Source organism: Rhopalosiphum maidis, chromosome 4 (genome assembly GCF_003676215.2).
Source record: "Rhopalosiphum maidis isolate BTI-1 chromosome 4, ASM367621v3, whole genome shotgun sequence".
Classification (NCBI taxonomy): domain Eukaryota; kingdom Metazoa; phylum Arthropoda; class Insecta; order Hemiptera; family Aphididae; genus Rhopalosiphum; species Rhopalosiphum maidis.
In genome coordinates this window covers 40,374,440-40,394,037 of record NC_040880.1, presented here as the reverse complement: position 1 = coordinate 40,394,037, position 19,598 = coordinate 40,374,440, and the positions used below count along the sequence as shown (strand labels likewise).

The 19,598-nt window shown below is 24.7% G+C and overlaps 1 protein-coding gene across 3 annotated transcripts in view; it reads left to right on the top strand.

The window, feature by feature from the left end:
• The window catches only part of LOC113559041 (chaoptin), a 101,739-nt gene that overhangs the window by 66,107 nt on the left and 16,034 nt on the right, over positions 1-19,598 (top strand). For all 3 annotated transcript variants that reach the window (XM_026964642.1, XM_026964641.1, XM_026964639.1), the window contains 2 exons: positions 17,629-17,776; positions 18,198-18,345. In XM_026964642.1, the coding sequence (XP_026820443.1) occupies positions 17,629-17,776; positions 18,198-18,345 (296 nt within the window). The remainder of the gene's footprint in view (positions 1-17,628; positions 17,777-18,197; positions 18,346-19,598) is intronic.

Genomic DNA, 19,598 nt, shown 5'->3' with positions numbered 1-19,598 from the left:
CAGATAAATTTCTTTATTAGAAGTCCTGCTTAAGCCAACGGATACAGTGATAAAAACCAGTAAAAGATTCTGATTTTTGCCCTATTCACTTTGCAAGTCTAAGTGGTGAAGGCAACGAATTTTATATGTTATCATCTCACTGAAACCTATCAAAACATCGGGAACCCGGATTAACTGAAGCCGTCGTTGACAAATCCTAACAGAAAAATAGAGGAGGACAGAGAGAAAATATATTTTTCGGAAACTTTTTGTTTGGTTTTGGTGGGACGGTAAAGAGGTTTAGTGGTTATGTGCCGTCGTCAGGACAACAAGAGTGTGTGTCATTTTCTGTACCTACCCTACAACCCAATGATGAAATAAAGGAGGACATGTGTCAAGTATGCGACTATCTATAAGACTACAACTAAAGGGACTTTAGGGTAACATGTTATGACTCAGACGAGTCCGGTATAACAATTACGGTTATTCGTGCACAAGGGGTGATCATTAACTCCCAACATTTTCCTTTGTAAATATTAAGCATTTGTTTTTTCTTGAAACTACCTAGTAATTTTGTTTTTTATTTACAATTAAAACTTTTTATGTATATTTTGTCATTATTATTAAACATGTAAATAAAATAATTTTACTCAATACTTCAAATATTCGTTTATATGAAAAATATTAAATTAATCATACCATTACTAACATATATTAATCATCATAAATTATATTCAATTATAAATGCATAATATATAACTATTATAATATATTTTCAAGTTTATTTATTAGTTTAATTTTCCAAATCATAAATTAATAACATTTATTTTATAGATTATACGCTTCCTAAGTAGTACAATTACCTCACTTTTAACAACAATGTAATCATTATAAATAATACTTCAGATAATTTTTTATGTTAAGTATAAAATTATTTATTCATCATTTAAAAACAATAATAAATTGACTCACGATAAATAGGATTTTAAATTCTTATTGTATAAAATATCAAATACTATTTTACCATAAAAATGTTGTATTTAAGTCTTAAAAGCCTTCCAATATAATACAAATAACTTAAGAAAAGAGGTTAAGAAGTTTGTAAAGTTGATAAATAAACTCTAAATACTATTCACGTTGTCAGCGAGTTTCTTAGAATTTATCAATACACTTTTTAAAGTTTTAAAGTGGACATCATATTTTATTCACGAAGTAAAAATCAGTTTTACTAGAATATACAACTATGACAATGTCATCTCGTTGAGAAAATAATGAAACCAAAGTATGGGTCATTTTTAGGATAAACCTAGTTTAAAAATTGACAATGTTTGTTCACAAACAAAGAAAAGTAAATTATAGATTTAAGCCCAAAAGAATATTTTATAAGATATTAGTTATGTGTTTAGTTGATTGATTGCTGCTTCATAGCTTCTTCATCCTTACACTCTTCCCGGAGGAGATATAAGCGAAAAATGTGAGTAAATTCTATATACCTATGAAAACAAACTTTTGTAACGAGTCCAAGGGGGGTTGAGGTTACCAAAATTAGTTCAGGCGGCTCGAGGGCGACAGGTCATACACAAAAGACGAGGGTAGGAGGCAGGAAGTTGAAAATGTACCAGATTAGAGTAACGCCAACCACTCGTATCGATCGAATATCTTCCATCCCTGTGTCATACCCGATGTAAAGGCAAAATCTACCCAGCTATTGCTTTCCCTTATCGTTAACCGATTCACTAGCTATGTATATTGTATACCCCCATGAAGTTTTAACGCATCAACCATACCCCTAAGGGTATGTATAGGGAAAGGTCCGGTTAAACGGATAATCTACTTTTGCTTCCTCTAAACCACGTGTGTTGAAATATTACAAGTGATCAGACCGATAATGTCACACTTAAAATTCGAGTGGCAACCCCTTCCGTTTTTGAATATTCTCCTAACAAAGTTAAGTAGGTACATTCATAAAAAAGAGTTTTGAACTTTATTCAAATACTTCCCAGTCTGTTAATATAATTCATTATGAGTATACATATAGGGATCCGTTAAATAAATATTATTTTAATATCACAATAACAATGTATGACATATTATAAAATATTGGGTGTATTGATTTATTAAATTTAACGGTATCTATTTATTTAAATAGCTGTTAATGATCTTTATGTCTTTGCTAAAACTTATTTATCTCGGACTTACATTATACATGAATAGTAAATATTTTATGCATAACTACATGTAAAGTTACATTGATTTGTTAGCACTTTTTTAATGCTATTTACATATTTAATTTTACTTATTTAAAATTATGTTATCCATTAAAAAATTATACTCAGATAACATACCTTAATATTCTGCATCTTATAATCCAATGATTAAAGAATTCTTAAATAAAATTTGATTGCACTTTTTTTTAGTTTTTGGCTAAATTTTAAAATACAAAATAAATCTATGCAAAAAAATAGGATATAATAAACAACTATTAAATAGTACTATTATATTTAGTACTGTATAACGAAAAATACCGTGAGTTATATAATATTTATTTAGTTCACAAACTACACTTACACTGTATACTTAATCAATTCCTAATGAATTAATTTTTTAAAGACTCGATGTATTATACTGTTTATAATACGTATAAAATAATGATTAATAATATTTAAACTCTGTGTTCAATATAATAAACTTCTTAAATTGATAAAATGTTTAAGCATCTACATAAAATAAACATAACTTCGTTTTACATTCATTTTCAATAATATTTGAAATAATTATACGTACTATCCCGAAGTTGAATAAAATACTATCATGTTCAATAATTAACTTTTAACCATGGTAATATTTTCTGTAAAAAGATAAATAGAAATTTATTTTTAATATAATATAGGTAATAAACGTTAGTAAAAAAATAAATTGTTTATACAAGGCTATTTAAAAAAAAAATAATGTAACAAAATATTTTTAAGCAGATAGTTATTGTTGATAATTGAATTAAATGTATTAAATTTTCTAAGAGATTATAATAAACAAATATAATTATATAACTTTTGCAACAAAGTATTATACTCAGCATAATATTACGTATGTAAAAAAAAAACGCAATAGCTAGATTTTAAGTAAAAACAAAAACTATACGAACTATATTATCTTACTATATTATAAGAGTAGGTAAATAAAAAAAAAGTTTTAAAAAGTTGACCCCAATAATTAACTTAGCCATTCACTAATGATCCCTAACGCTTTTTCTTTAACCACAACCATTATAGAGTTTTGTAATTTTAAGATCTAGGTTTTAGATTACGGCGTAACCTAGGGTAGTTTCTGCAAATATTTTTAACGACTCTAATGTTATTTTTTGTACAAATGTTATCATAGTATAAATAATATGCGTTCCTAACCATTCTCGCTTATCATACAATAGGGGTGGTCATCATTGTCAAAAGCCAATATTAGTCACGGTATACGTACACAATAAAACAATGTTAAATGCTATGCGACAAATTACTGTATTTTATCTTGATAATTAAATCAGTTACTTACATTGATTTTAAAATCATGGAATACCATTAAAATAAACAAATAATATAATATTTTAATGCGAAATATCGATGTTTTGTACATTATATTATGATTATTATGAAAATGTATCTTTTTCTAGATTTCTATTATATTTTTTTAAACCGATACTGAAGTATTTTTATTATTATTCGTTTATATATACAGAGTGTAACAGATATAACTTACATTTGGAATAACTTTTGTTCTAATTAATTTAATTTTTTTGTTATTTATCATTAAAAAAACCCTAGCGCCACGTGTATAATTTTATTTTTTATTATGTTTATTTTTTAGTACTGGAAAAAAAATTAAAATTTAATTTAAATATTTTTGGATCAATTTAAAATAGCCAATTTGTGAATCTGATTATAAGAACAATTTCGATGGTAAAAAGATTTTTCTAAGTCGAGTAGCTTATTTTTTAGAATTTTTTTAAAATATCAATATTTTTTGATTAAATTAATTTGGAACGTAATAACTTTTTTAAAAATATGGTTTATGAAAATTTGCTGTATATTTTTTAAATTATTTACTCATATAATGTTAAAAAATGTTGTCATACGTTTGATGAGCATATTTTTTTTTTTTTTTTGTCGAGTCTATTTGTTACATCCTGTATATATATATATATGTATATATATTTAACAGTAAATAAATAATTTTGTTTAACAATAGATTATATACGTAAACATTTTAACATAACGACGTACCTACATTATTTGTACAATCATAATCACGTACTTAACCCAATGTTTGGAACTACAGTTATTATCCATGTAACAACAAAGTGCATCATACGAGGTTTCCATTTTGCATATTGAAATGGCACGATTATACGCATATATAATATTTTAATACATTTGATAAAAAATACTTGCTTAATATGAATATAAAACTTTAAGTTTTGATGTAGTATATAGTATTACGTACACTCTTCTTCATAATATTCGCAGAATTATCTCCGGGAATAGCTAAAAATATATAGCTAAACTATGCAGAAAATACTGAATAATTCAATAAACGTAAAACACTAATTATTAAAAAAAAAAAAAAACTGCTAACATTTAAAAACAATACTAGGTAAATATCTAAATAAAAATGCAGTGAATCAACACCTTCTATTAAGGACCTACCTTTTATTTCATTTAATTTATTAATATAATATAATAATTAGTCGTTACAAATCGTCCCTAAAATTAAAACGAGTGATAGTTATAATATTGGAAGAAATTCATATATTTTTATATTATAATAAATAATAATAAGTAATTTTACTTTTAAAAATAGGTGATATAATATTATTATAATATTTTTCGATTACTTTATCGACTAACAAATACTTCTTATAGTTGATTTGTGCCATTTTACATTAAATAATTGTCAAGTTAGCTAAGTGGTCAACACATCACGTCAATAACGTTGTAGTAAATTTATCACATTAAAATCATTGCGGCCATTTTATCTCTCGTCATACAATCGCGTTATATAAATCGATTCTCTAAACATATTGCTAATATTAGTGATAGTATATACGTTTAGCAATACAAAAATTAAATGTAATAGTAATCATGTAGAATATTACTAACCAAACAACGAGAAGTCACTAAAGTTTAACTTTTTCATATTTTAAAAAGAAGGTGAAATTAAAAATAAAATAATTTAGGTATATTTTGAAAAGTACAAAAATAAAAAAATATTTCAACTTCCTGCAAGAAACTAAACTCAAAATTGAAGATTGAAACATTTTTACTGTTTCTCATGGCGATAATTAACACAAAAAAAACCCCCCGAATAAGTTAAACAAAATAAAAATATTGTTATTTTACGTTTAAATATTCAATATTACAAAAATTACTTTTTATTTACTAGCTTATTTGGTCACTTATAATGTATACATAAATTTAATATTAACTTTTTTATAATTTTCAGAAAAAAAAATCTTATTAAAATTAATTTTGTGAATTTACACAAACTAAAAGTAAAAAATTATGAATCTTATGAATTTTTAACTACAAAGTAATTTGAAATTTTTGTATAAATCCCCTTGAATTAAACAGCAATTTTTAAAATAAGAATTTATACATAATATAAAAAATGTTTGCAGGTATATGCAGTCTAAATTGAATTAATTGTAATTTTACACTTTTAGGACTTATATGTAGGTACGGTAAAAATATAATAAAACATGTAAGAACAATACATAATATACCTACAAATGCGTCTCTTCGGTCTACATTGGTGAATAATTTCTAACTGTAACGACTTTGGTACAAGACCAATACGACGATGCGTGTAAATATTGTATGAGGTTTCTGTTACTGGACAAGACTTTTTCATTCATTTAGGAACAGAATGGGCGAGGTATTCCATAGCAACTCCCTGTGGCTAAAATATTCCTTAAGAGGTAGGTTTTTTTTTACTGCTAGGGATAGCTTTACAATTTGGATCTTTCAAACAAACAAACTGCCTTGAGCAACATTAATATGTAATGGTCCACATTCCCACCTAACATTTTATGAACAGATAATGTACAAAAATAAAATGCTTTTATTTAACATTTTAAAATATGTTCAAAATACATTTTGTAATATTTCTAATTATTATTTTATCAACAACGAATTATCATCATCATTATTATTAAACTATATTTGCAAAATTATACATAAATAACATAACAGTTGTACACTCATATATAAGTATCTACGTATCTATATTATGTATAATATAGGTTATTAGTGATTACATTTAAATAAGTAAGTATATTATATAAAAAAAATATCAAAACTTAAATAAAATGAAGAAAATTGAGAACACATTTTATGATATCATAACGGTAAATTTAAATATATGACATGCATTTAATATAATATCAACATAACATTAAAAAAATATTTAAATGAGAAGAATTAAAAATTATTGATATTTACATATTTGCTGGTGCCTTAATTTGAATTATAATGGAAATTATTACTTTACTATCAGTAAAATTAATTTTTCAATTGCGTTTTTCTAATAAAGACTAATTAAAGAGCTATAATCTATTTCATCCTAATGTAGTTTAAATAAAAGTTTTAAAAATCTAAAGATATTTTCTATATTTTTAAGAATCACATAAAAATAAGATAAATCTACCATTGCCGGAAAGGGTTAGGTAGTATTTCAGTACTATTCATTTAAAATATAGAAACCATAAAAAACAAACTTTAAATAGATTATTTGTACGGAGATTTATTCAAATAAATAAATAAATTATTATTCATTGGATGTATATTATATTATTCATATATTATAATTCTTACATACGTAAATATTTTCAAACTCATGTGGCTGCGTACGGGAGCATTACTGTTTTATATGTTGTATTGAAAATAATACTGTTACAAAAGCAATGATGAATATTTCATTACATTTTTTAGTTTTCAGTATCCCTCAACGTATTAAAATGTCTTTTCATGTATATAGATAAGTAGGTACCTAATATAGTATGCGTTTACATAAGATCAACTGATATTGTGACTATTATACATGTTAAAAGTTTTCAGATATATTAAAATTGATCTAAAGGAGAACATAAATAAATTGACCGTATTAAAACACAAACTTTATGATCTATATAATATATGTATAATAATGTATCACAAAGTTAGTTGAATAAACACAATATGAACGAATAAAGAAATAACGTTCATTTTTTTATTATTATTAGAACGAATATAATATTATTATCATGTAAATTTAGAGTTTCTTTATTAGTTTTAAACTATAATTATAATATTTTGGTATTATATATTATAAAAACTTACAAAGAAAATCTAAAGATTTACATTACTTTTAATTTAGTACAAATATACCAAGAAAAAATCCAATAAACTTAGAATCTTCGTTAAATTTATTATGATTGATGACTTACATTTAATATTCATATTTCATTAAATGCAATAATAAATATTACAATTGAAGTTATTGTTAATTGAATATTTTAGATGTTCATAAATAATTAAAATAATATTATAATGTAATTTCAATATTGCAAAAAATCATCTAAAAAAAAAGTTTATCAATAACTGCCTTTATAATTATAGATAACAGAACTGTTGTTATAAAACTAGCTAGCCGTAACTATTAGCTGTTGAAAAAGTAAAGTATCAAAATAGTCTATTTTCAAAATATCATATTAAGTATTAACCCCTTAAAAATCACCATATTATTATGTATAATGGAGTGTGGATGAAAACGAATTTATTGTTGCCTGATTTGTTTCAGAGAATATTAAATCTCTGATACACTCCCTATAATAGAAATTAGTATCCAAATTGCAACAAAAGTATCTTCTGTGTTTTTAATTTTTTGATTTTATTTTGTTCACTGTCAAACAAAAATTCAAACCAAATAATAAATAATATTTTGACAGTCACTAACGTTTGATATTTTGTGAAAAGATTCATGTATTAAATAATTTACCTACTTCTATTTATTTAAACCGTTCTACGGGATGTGTTATTACTCTTTATTATTTGTTTGTGCGCCTGTTGATCGCAGATGTCACAAGCTCTATAGCAGCTGGTTATTTTTCAAAATATAAAAACCTTAAGTGTATAATTAAATAAAAATATAGATGAATATATTTTGGTAAAATATAATTTACGAGTATCTAATTTTTAAACGAACAATAAGTATTTATTTAATCTAAGTTTGCAAAATTAGAATACGAAATGTGTTACATTGACATTTTTTTTTTAAATAATTAAACAAGCTATTTAAAATATAAAATACATTATAAATCATAGGTAAAAATTGGAAAAAATTTATTTTGTATGGTGATAAAGCTATCCATTCATAACACCTCAAATTGTTATTTTTTATTTTCATCTTAATTTAAAGACAATAGAAAATGTTCTTCAGAATAGAAAATTTTAAGTCTCATTTTTAAATTACTGTGCACAGTATTTGAGGATATTGCTAAAATCTCTTTAAATTTCTGTTAGATGAATTGGTTAATTGATCATGAAGTCTTCTGTAATAAAGTTGGTAAGGTATGTTAACTGTTTGATTTTTCAAACGGTAATGCATATGCTTATACAAAGTTAACTTGTACTGATTTTGTTTCAGTTACTCCACTATTATTAAAAACAAAATTTTTTAAATAAGTCTATCGATATCCATTCATAATAAGTATTTAATTATTTTTTCTAACTATTTTTAAAGCAATATATAAAATATATTACATTTAAAATATTCACTTGTCATTAAAAAATGAATAAAAAATATCATATTAAAATATTGAATAGACGAATTATATAAAAAAAAAATCAGAAATTTTTTATAGGAACATTAAAAAAGTGAAGTACAAATTATGGGCATAATATCACTTTTCCAAAGAATATTACAGTATTACTAAATCATATACGGAATATTATATACTATTATATACCTCAATACCTACAAGATAACCTATATTATGTATACAAAAAGTGGTACTCACCTATACATGAGAATTAATATATAATCCTTATACGTACAAAAATAATTTGATCAACAGTATAACGGATATCAATAAACGAGTAAAGCTCAATTCGGTACTCTGAAAATTAAAGTTTTTATGTCAAAAGTGTTCTTGGAGGATATATTATTAATGGTTTGAAAACCCTTTGTGTTTTCATACGTGTAAGTGAAAAGTTACTTAACCTGGGAATATTCCTGGACTCTGAGTGGGGATATGTGTATGTACAAATATTGACTTTACTAAAAGTTAATTATTCACACACATTTTAATCCTAAAAGTAAAATTCAATCAGTAAAAAGGAAAAACAATTCTCTTAGTGGTGTTTCTAACATTTCAAACATAGATTTCCATATAAAAGTTGTAGTCTTGAAAATCAAAATCAAAATCTGTACACAAAACATACGTAATTTTAATCATTAAATACAACCTGAAAAAATATGTAACTAAATAAATGACAAATTTTATGATTTTATGATTTTTGGAATATATTTAAAAATCATAAAATATACATACCTACTTGAATATATCGTAATTAATTATAATAGGTAATAGGTATAGTTCAATATTTTAGTAAAGTACAAATCAATTCATTTTTATTTTTTTATTTGTATACAATTTCCAGAATTTAATTTGTATTTAATTTAAGTGTGCAGAATTATGAAATAAGAGAACTCATATGTATGTTAAAAGTAAAAACTAATAGAATTTTAATTAAAAAGCCTGTATACAATTTATAAGTTGATCATTTACCTCTTTATTAAATTATATTTCCAATGGTTTTTTACTATACGTAAAATATACATATATATATATATATATATATATATGTTTTTTTTTTGCATTAAATAACCTAATAAGGTTTCATTTATTCACTTGTTATGCTCACTCAACACTAACAATTTTAATCAAAATAATATTATTAAAATTTTCGTGGTATTTATGACAAACATATAAATATAAATTACTTAATTGAAATATTTGTGTTTACGAACGTTGTCAAGTCATAATGATATTTACAACAATTACATTTTTTTTTCAATATTGCCTTTTCTAGTTTATATAAAATATGAGAATATATTTTGTTATGTGCAGAATGAAGCATTTATTTATATATGACTCAGTCGTTTAACTGTTTGAAAGGTACCTACTACGTATATAATTTAATTCAAAGTTTTTGTAATAATAACTGTTATAAGCTGTAACGTTCAGCATGACTAAAAGCCCTAACTAATAAAATAAATTGTACATCATTAACTGAAGTTACTTTAAAATAACTATAATGCGTATTTTTCATTCCTCCATACTTCGCATGTCTTAAAATCTTAAAAATGCTCCACTAATTTTGTTTTAATTTACAAAATAATGATGGTACCTAGTCATAACAAGATAGTTTTGATATAATCGTTTTTAGCTTCTTAATGTCGAGCATATTAACCATATTTTAATAACTCAACGTTTACTTTATATAATGGGGGAATTTGATGAAGAACTGTGCAAAAAGTTTTTTAATTTAATTTATTTTCGTACATTATTGAAAATCTTAATGATAAATAAAACAATTATAATACAATAGTTACCTGTATTAAAAATATGTATTATAAAACCTAATGTAATAAATGGTGAACACATTTTTTGCCAATTTTATTGAAAAACAAGTAGGTATTGATAAACGATGGGTCTACAATATTTTTTCTTCAATAGACTATTATATTATGTTAAATAAATAAAACAAAAAAATGCAACGACGCATTATATAATATTATTATTATATAGATAATATGTTGGCATTGTATTAAATAAAAAATAAAATTATAACATTTTAATTAAAAGTTTAACCGTTATAATTTTTAAAATGCCATGTACAGTATTATAAAAAATTTTAAGTTTATATACCTATTTATATAATATTATGATACGTTTTCAAATTTGTTGAAAGTAGTTATTACCTAATGTAAATTTTTTAAGTTTGACAGTAATAAATTAAGATAAAATCAGTTGAAAAATACACTAGTTTAGTACTATTTTGTTATAGTCTAGTAAAAAAATACAATTTATACAAATTACAAAAATGTTAATACAGACAAAATGAGTTTAAAATTGTATTATTTATAGATCAATCGAGTAAACAAAGAATATTTAAAACGTTTTAACAAACTTAATGACTACATCAACGATTTATTTATTATAAACTGGATTTGAATACCCTAAAAATTTCATTTTAACTACAATAATGTTCTAAAAAAATACTTGAATTTTTCATTGTATTAATTTATAATATTTATTTTAGTACAAATAAATCTAAAAAAAATTATTGGACGTTTAAACGATCAGGTAAAAACATAACTTTTGAGACTGAATTACTTATTTAAAATGTTTAAATATAACAAAATGTATAATCAAGTTTATATTAAATTCTACGTTTGTTTAAATACCAAACGCATTACAGTAGTTAATCTCACTGTAAATAGATAAATACATTATCGATGTATTAAAATCAAAAATAGATAATTAATTAGTTTATAAAGTAACTTTATTAACGTGTTTACTATATAATTTAGAAAACGACACATCCCAGTTAGACAATTTTGTTTCATTTAATACTATTATTATTAATCTGCTTACTCTTTTTAGATCTATAGTACCTAATTCATTATAACTTTAAACATCCCAACACCATTGAAATTCATTATTTAAAATAATAATATTTTATTGAATACTTGACAAATTTAACTGTTCTACATATCCCCCCCCAAAAAAAAAAAGTAGTAATAATAAAAATTGGATTTAATGCAGAAGTGTATAAGTACATATAATTTATTCCATCTTAACTTTAATGATTGTTGATATAATTGTTACATTTTTTTAAGCAACTATTCTATTTCAATCTAATTTCGATAAATGTGACTCATTCTATCTTAAAATTTTTTCAAAGTTAGTATCTAAACATTACCATAATATGCGATAGTACATTGTTAATCGCATTTCGATCTATTATTGTATTTTTTTGTTAGCCATGGTCATACTTAAAAATACACAATACAAATTTCACTATGGACATCAAACTGATCTAAGTCCACGTTAATTTATATTTTCTCCTTCTACAAAATAACAATATTTGAAGATTTTTGAGTTTAAAAATAGATGTAGCTATAGAGTTAATTGCTATGTCAATATACCTGTACAAACAAAAAAAAAAAAACGATTATTATCTTAAAACAAAATTTAAAAAAATCAGTTCTTAATATAAAAAACAATTACTATGCAATAGACATTATCATCAAACTACGTTTTAAAATATTTTTTACATTTATCATTAGTATTTTTATAATATTATATTGAATGTCAGTCGGCAGTCGCGTTGTAAAAACTAAAATATAACTAATTATTGAAATAAATTAACACTCACTTTATTATGATTATATATTTATTCGTTGTTGCTAATGTTTTTTCAAATTGCATAAGTAATAAACAAATACAAATAATATGATATAAGTTCAAACTGATTTAATCACTTCATCATGATGTTCAATAACTGTAAGTGAATTAAAAGAATTAAAAAAAAAAATTATTAAGCTTGTTTCAACTTTAATCATAAATAATAATTTTCAAATGATTGTGATAATATTTATATAGTTTATTCAATATTATTTTAATTAAAAATTATATGTTTATAAGTTTATGAAAATTAAAATAATGGATTGAATATTATTGTCTAAACTAAACTATTTAAAACACCTAAATACCAATTCTATTTTTAAATATTTACTTATACTTAAATTGTACCTACTTCAACAACGAATGTTATTTTTTTTTTTAATTTTATTTAAAAAAAGCAATATATTATATTTAACATTTTAATATTATTTATTGCCGTGTTAGTTAATAATAACGTATACCTTATTATACTTTTTATATTTAATAAAAATAATTTATTATATTTTGAACAACTTCATATTTTGTCGAAACTGAAAACCATAATAAACTAGAATATTCGACATTAATGATCCTCTGATTGGTCTTATAATTTAACGTCGTTAATGTACTTTTTTTACAACAATCATTTGTCACATAGCTATATCATTATTACTGGCAAAGAAAAATGGGGCGATGCTTCCTCGATGTTTTAACAGGAAATAAATAGTGATTTACTCGTATCTGTCAACGTTATTGCGTAACGGTGTTTCTTGCACATCCGACTAAAAAAAAAATAATAATAATAATAAAATAAAAATTCGAAATGTGTGTAAAAAAATTTTGAATAGTAATAAATAGTTGGCGATTGGGCGGAAATAATAATTCTCAACTCGAACTAAGTATTATAACAGTACAAAATAATATAGTATTTACGATTTGCTAGTTGGACTTGTACAATCGTCAAAATAATAGTTTTTAAATTTAAGTATCTGATGGGTTACGTGACGTGTGAACTATATTGTCGTTATTAAATGTTTTTAACACTATTTAATAATAATATATAATCTTGACAAAATATCATGATAATATACAAGCAAATAAAATGTTTGTAGGGATAATGATCGTCTAGTGGAAAAAAATCGCGACGTCTTATTGTATACACGCGAATATAATATAATTATTATATTATTCCCTGTATACCACCCCTCACACTATTATAATAGCACTTGCGCTTCTCGTCTCCCGCGTAATATACTCCACGAACCTTTTGACGGAAACGGTTAAAGTTTTGCACAATTTCTCGGTTCAAGATTTACGTGAGCATCCGTCGCTCCTTTGTACGGCCAATTATATCCATCGCCGTGCGCCACGTGTGAATACGCTAATACGACGTATAATCACACGACTCTGTTAGATCCTAATATTGTTGTCGTATATACTCGTACATTATGAAATGCGTAATATATAGTTATCCCGCACGCGTGCCGTTTACGTACAAGTTGAATTGATGAAATTATTTTATTGTTGTAGTGTTTATGGCCTAATAGGCAAAAACACTGAGTGTTCCGATCTAAAAGTGTACCACTGCAAACCGAAATGTCCGCCACATAATATTTTCGATATTATACGAAAATATTAGCTATAATTTTTAACGTAGTTTACATTTAATTGTTTTTCGTTTGTTGTTTTCTTCAAAATCACTCAATTATGTCGTAAGTTATAAGAAATGTACGAAAAAAAATAATATTAACAATGCTGAATTTGGAAATATAATAAAAAAACCAATATTTTATATGACTAAGGATAATACGTATAATAGGTATTCAAATTTAATTTCAATCAAACATTATTTGTTACGGCCCGATCGAATTGTTCGTACATTGTTGATATACCGTATAGTGAGATTTATTGAACGATAGAAGTATAAACGATAGTTAAACTTTTATCGTAAAATAAAAATAGATATATTTAAATAAACTCAAGTTCAAAAAAAAAAAATATGTTAAGTGATGTAATTATTATTTCAACAAAGGATATTGAAGTCATAAAGATAAAACCGTCAACTATATAGGCACCTAGATATTTAGGACTCAGTAAAAAAATACAATTGAAAATATGGTTTTCTCGCAGACTTCTTTTTATAATAACATGATATAATCACTTCCTGGGTGGCTAGGCTATCAGAATTAATCTGCGTGATAATTATCCATTAAGCTTTAGTGCCCAGAATAATATTTATTTCCCATAAATTATCTCTCATAATTATTATAGTAAAAAAAACCCAATTTTCACACTGTGTAGGTTATCTTGTTAATAATTGTTGTATATTTCTCTTTTTATGGATAACTACAAAATACCTTCATAATACACTCATTTTACACTAATAGTTTCTATGTGGTTTTGATTTGTATTATGAATATCGTAATATGATAGAATATATAGTATTATAGGCGTAATACAACAAAAGGTATCTTATAAAAAAATGAACTTTTACCTTCCATTAAGCTTAATATTTTCGATGGTACTACAATAATAATGCATATTATTGTCTTATTGTGTGTATCTTATTAACTGCCCGATTGGACAGTTCACTAATTCTTTGACATGGATTTTAGTATTTTATCCTTTACACTTATCCGCGAGTATCACCTATGAAGTTATTTTAATGAAAAACGCCACGTCACATGAATAGATATATGATTATAAGCAATAAACATAAGGGGAAGAACGATAGATTTTTATTCATACAACTTTTGGTTAGGGTGAATAAGCAAGCTTTGGAATGTTTCCGCCTTCCGGCAACAAACAACGATATTGCATACACCTAATCTCCGGTCGTGTCTAATGGTGTATCTACCGTCAGCTTTAAATACTTTAACAATATATTGTTGAGTCTTGTCCACTACGTGTATATACAGTGATTTACAAAGCATACGAGGTGTGTTCAATAAATACCCAGACAAAATTTATTACAAATTATATTTAAAACTTACAAACTATTTAAATGGATCACCTTCAAAATAGTGTCATTTAGCTTTAATACAATACTCCCAACAGTCTTGTCACTTTTTGAAACACCTTTGAATTTCCTCCATAGTTATAGCCTTTAGCTCTTGTGTCGCGTTATGAATAGTTTCGTCAACGTCTTCGAATCTATGGCCTTTGAGGGTACTTTTTAATCTCGGAAACAAAAAAAAATCCCACGGAGCTAAGTCAGGTGAATATGGTGGTATATTAATAAATGCCGAAAATTCACGTATGGAAAGTGCTGAATGCGCTGGTGCATTGTCATGGTGCAAAAACCATGACTTTTATTTCCACACTTCTGGTCTTTTACGGCGTTTTTTCTCTCTTAATCTTTCTAATACTTGTTTATAGAACACTTGATTTTTTTGTCTGACCCGTAGGTACAAACTCATAATGAACTAAACCAAAAAAATCAAAAAAAAAACAATGAGCATTGCTTTGATGTCTGATCGGACCTGACGACATTTTTTTGGACTAGGTGAATTTGCGGTCTTCCATTGCGATGATTGCACTTTGATTTCGGGATCATATCCATATACCCTTGTTTCATCACCCGTAATAATTGATTTAATAAAATTTGGATCATTAAAAACCCGATTTTTTAGTTCTAAACACACTTCAATGCGATGTTCCATTTGCTCCTCCGTTAACAATTTTGGTACTAATTTTGCTGACACTCGTACTCGTCGTTCTTTTATCATTTTAAAATGCATTTATTCAAATATTGTATTAAATTTATTTAGAGACCATATGTTATAAAAGTTAAAACTATAAGATCTCTATGTCATTGAAGGTGCAATTACTGCGATAATACAAACTTCTTGTACATTTTAAATTGTTTTAGGTAATATTGATATTTAAAAATTGAGCACATATCTTAATCTATTATCGAAGACTATTATCATATATATTGTTTTTATTTACGTTTAACTTGTTTAGATTTTAATTTCTTCATCGACGTTTTCAAAAAAATCATCTAATTAACTGTTTATGATAAGAAAGAGCGGTTCTCATCTGAAAAAAAATTACATCATACATTACGTATGGCATACTAATTATAATAGTATTTAATAATGAGGTCTGAGTAAACTTGAAAATTCTATATATAATATTAAATAGAATGGCGTATGTATTCTTAGTAAATCATCCTGTATAACTGTAACCAAATGTCATTTGTATTCATAGCTATGGTGTTGGCGTGACATGAGTACAATTCTTCTCTACAATTTGTGTGTGATTGCCCATAATGACAATACCAATGTGAATATAAAATAAATATATATATTTGAAATTTGAATAAAGCTGTAACTTTAATCTCAACGTATTCAGACACGGGTAGTTGCCTGTTATTTAGACTTTTGTCACCCTTAAAACCATAGAACTGAGCTGCTCCAAGTTTACTGTTAAGTATAACAAATTGTCGTATCATTTCTTTGGTGTATAAAACAAAAATATAAATTTAAAAAACTATCCACATTTCTTTATTTAAATATTTAAACTAAACGTAAACTACTTTAATAATTTAAAATTCGAATACACTGGACCACTTGCCATGCCTTTAAAATTGCCAATAGTCTAATCCTAATCTTTACAGTTTTCCCCTTTAAGTTTGATTCTAAAAACAAGTTAATAACTATAGTTAATTATAAAATCGCAGTCATACTACAGATGAACAGGTTTATTTATGGTAAAACGCTTTGTATTAGAACTCAAATGCTATAGGCAAACGTAGTAGGTACTATTGCTGTATTAGGTAATACAGAATAATGTAAACCTTATATCGACGTAACTTCTTATTATTATATAATTTAATACAGTGAGATGAATAATATAATTTAGTAACATGTAAGCGGTGATAATGAGGACCACTATAATATAAAAATGATTATATTGTATAAAATCAGCTACCAATTGTGTTCAGGCCATTGTGTTGGATATAATAATGACATTTTTAACCTGCATAAATAAAAATCAATTAATTAGATTATTGGTGGCTTTGGTATGCATAACATATATTATTATGTACCAATACCTTACCATAACATTACCATAAACAGTACATTTTTTTTAATATTATAATTTATTACACGTGTTGAAAGCTTGAAATAACATATTTACCATTAATCGATGATTTTATTTTTCAGATGAAATTATGTTTTCCATTCCTGGTTATCACGCTCACGACAGTGGCAGCGACGCCTTGTTTATTCAACAGTATGTGTACATGCAAAACAGACGAAGCATTAAGAATGCACATTGCATGTGTTGCAGTTCCTTTGTACACAATCCCAGGTAACTATAAATACATATCCAATCCAAAAATTAAGTAAAAACTTATTATAGTTACCCTAATACTCAATATAATTTCCAGTAAAAATGTAAAATACGTATGTCTTATAGTATTTGATTTTAAATAAATAGAATGAAATAAATAAAAAAAAATATATAGCCTTATACAAATACTACTCTTGATGAGTATTTACTTTATAAATAATAATAGTTTTTATATTTGTCGAACAGAAGTAACACAAAATTAATTCGTTAAATGGAAATATTTTTCGTTAGATAGAACCGTTTTCAAGTGAAAATGTTATGGTTCCATTCGTTAAATAGAAGCTTGTTAAACGTTGACAATTTAAATTATAAAACACTTATAATATAATATTATCATTTTTAAATTTAATTGTTGTGGATAAATTTGTTTTTTTTATAGAAGTAGCAACTGGTACTCGAATAAGTCATATGGATGTAATGTCATCTGAGATCGAGACAGTTGACAATGATATATTACAAGGAACACACATTGAATCGCTACGCTTAATGAGCAACAGAATTGGAATAATTTCTGAAAGGGCCTTTGCGTAAGTTTAAACTATTAAATATTGAAATATAATAACTTATATAACCATTAACCATATAATGTAAATATATTATATTATGATTATATAATATAAACATTTAATATTTATAACCAGATTGATTACATATAAAATTAACTATTAAAGATTTATTGAGAATTTTAATAATATATACTTCCGATATACTGGTACAGTGATACCTATAATAGAAATAGAAATAAAATGTTAAATTTAATTATTTAAGTTGAAGCTAAAATCTACGTTCTATTTAATTCCCATGACATTATATTATTATTATCTTTATTGTTCTATTCAAATTAATTATGTTAATAAGCGGCTAAGTGGGTACTACTGTGCTATACAGTAAGTGTCGAGTAAGGTACTGTAATGGATGTGTTAAATTTGAATTCAATGATTTATCATCATTGTATACGATAAACGACGTAATTTAAAAACAAAAAAAATACATAAACATTTTAAATTGTCGTCTTTTTAGTATTTTGTTTAAGGTAAATATCAATAAAAAAAACTTTCATTTTGTCAAATAGCTTGAAACTTTAATATAAAGTTTATCTAAAGTTGTTACTATAGCTAATTAAAAGTATTTAAGATACAATAGCATAACTTTTTTTTATAAGCATTTTAAATTCAAATTTTGACAAAATTCGTCGTTAAATTGCAAATTATTTTGTATTTAAAAATATTTAATCAATTTTTACATCCACAGTTTGAATATTTAATATAATATTCGCAATTATTTTTTGGACATTTAAAGTTTAAATTTGAATACATTTATATTAAAAATTAGATAGTTGAACGTCGGAGTCGACGAATAACAACTTAAGTTATTTTGTTGTAAGTATTTTAAAAATATTATTTTTGTAGATTTAAAACGTTTACGTACGTATATTTTATATCCACAATGATTTTTTCAAATGTAATATTTTCGTCAAAAATTAATTTAAGTTGCCCTATTACTAATAGTAAAATAGATTACTTTAATAGCAATATAAATGCGTCATAATAAATAATATGACGTTTGGTTTTCACTTTAAACCTTTTTTTCGAACCTATGTAATGTTTTATCATTAAATTCAAATTTAAAACATATAATACACTAACTTACTCAATAACGAGGTACTTTCAACACCAACTGTACAGATGAGTGGTTATCTACTTTTCCCCTTTTTTCTTTGTTTTTCTAGATTATTTTAAAAGTACTAATACATTACTACTTTTGATCCAACAAAGTACAA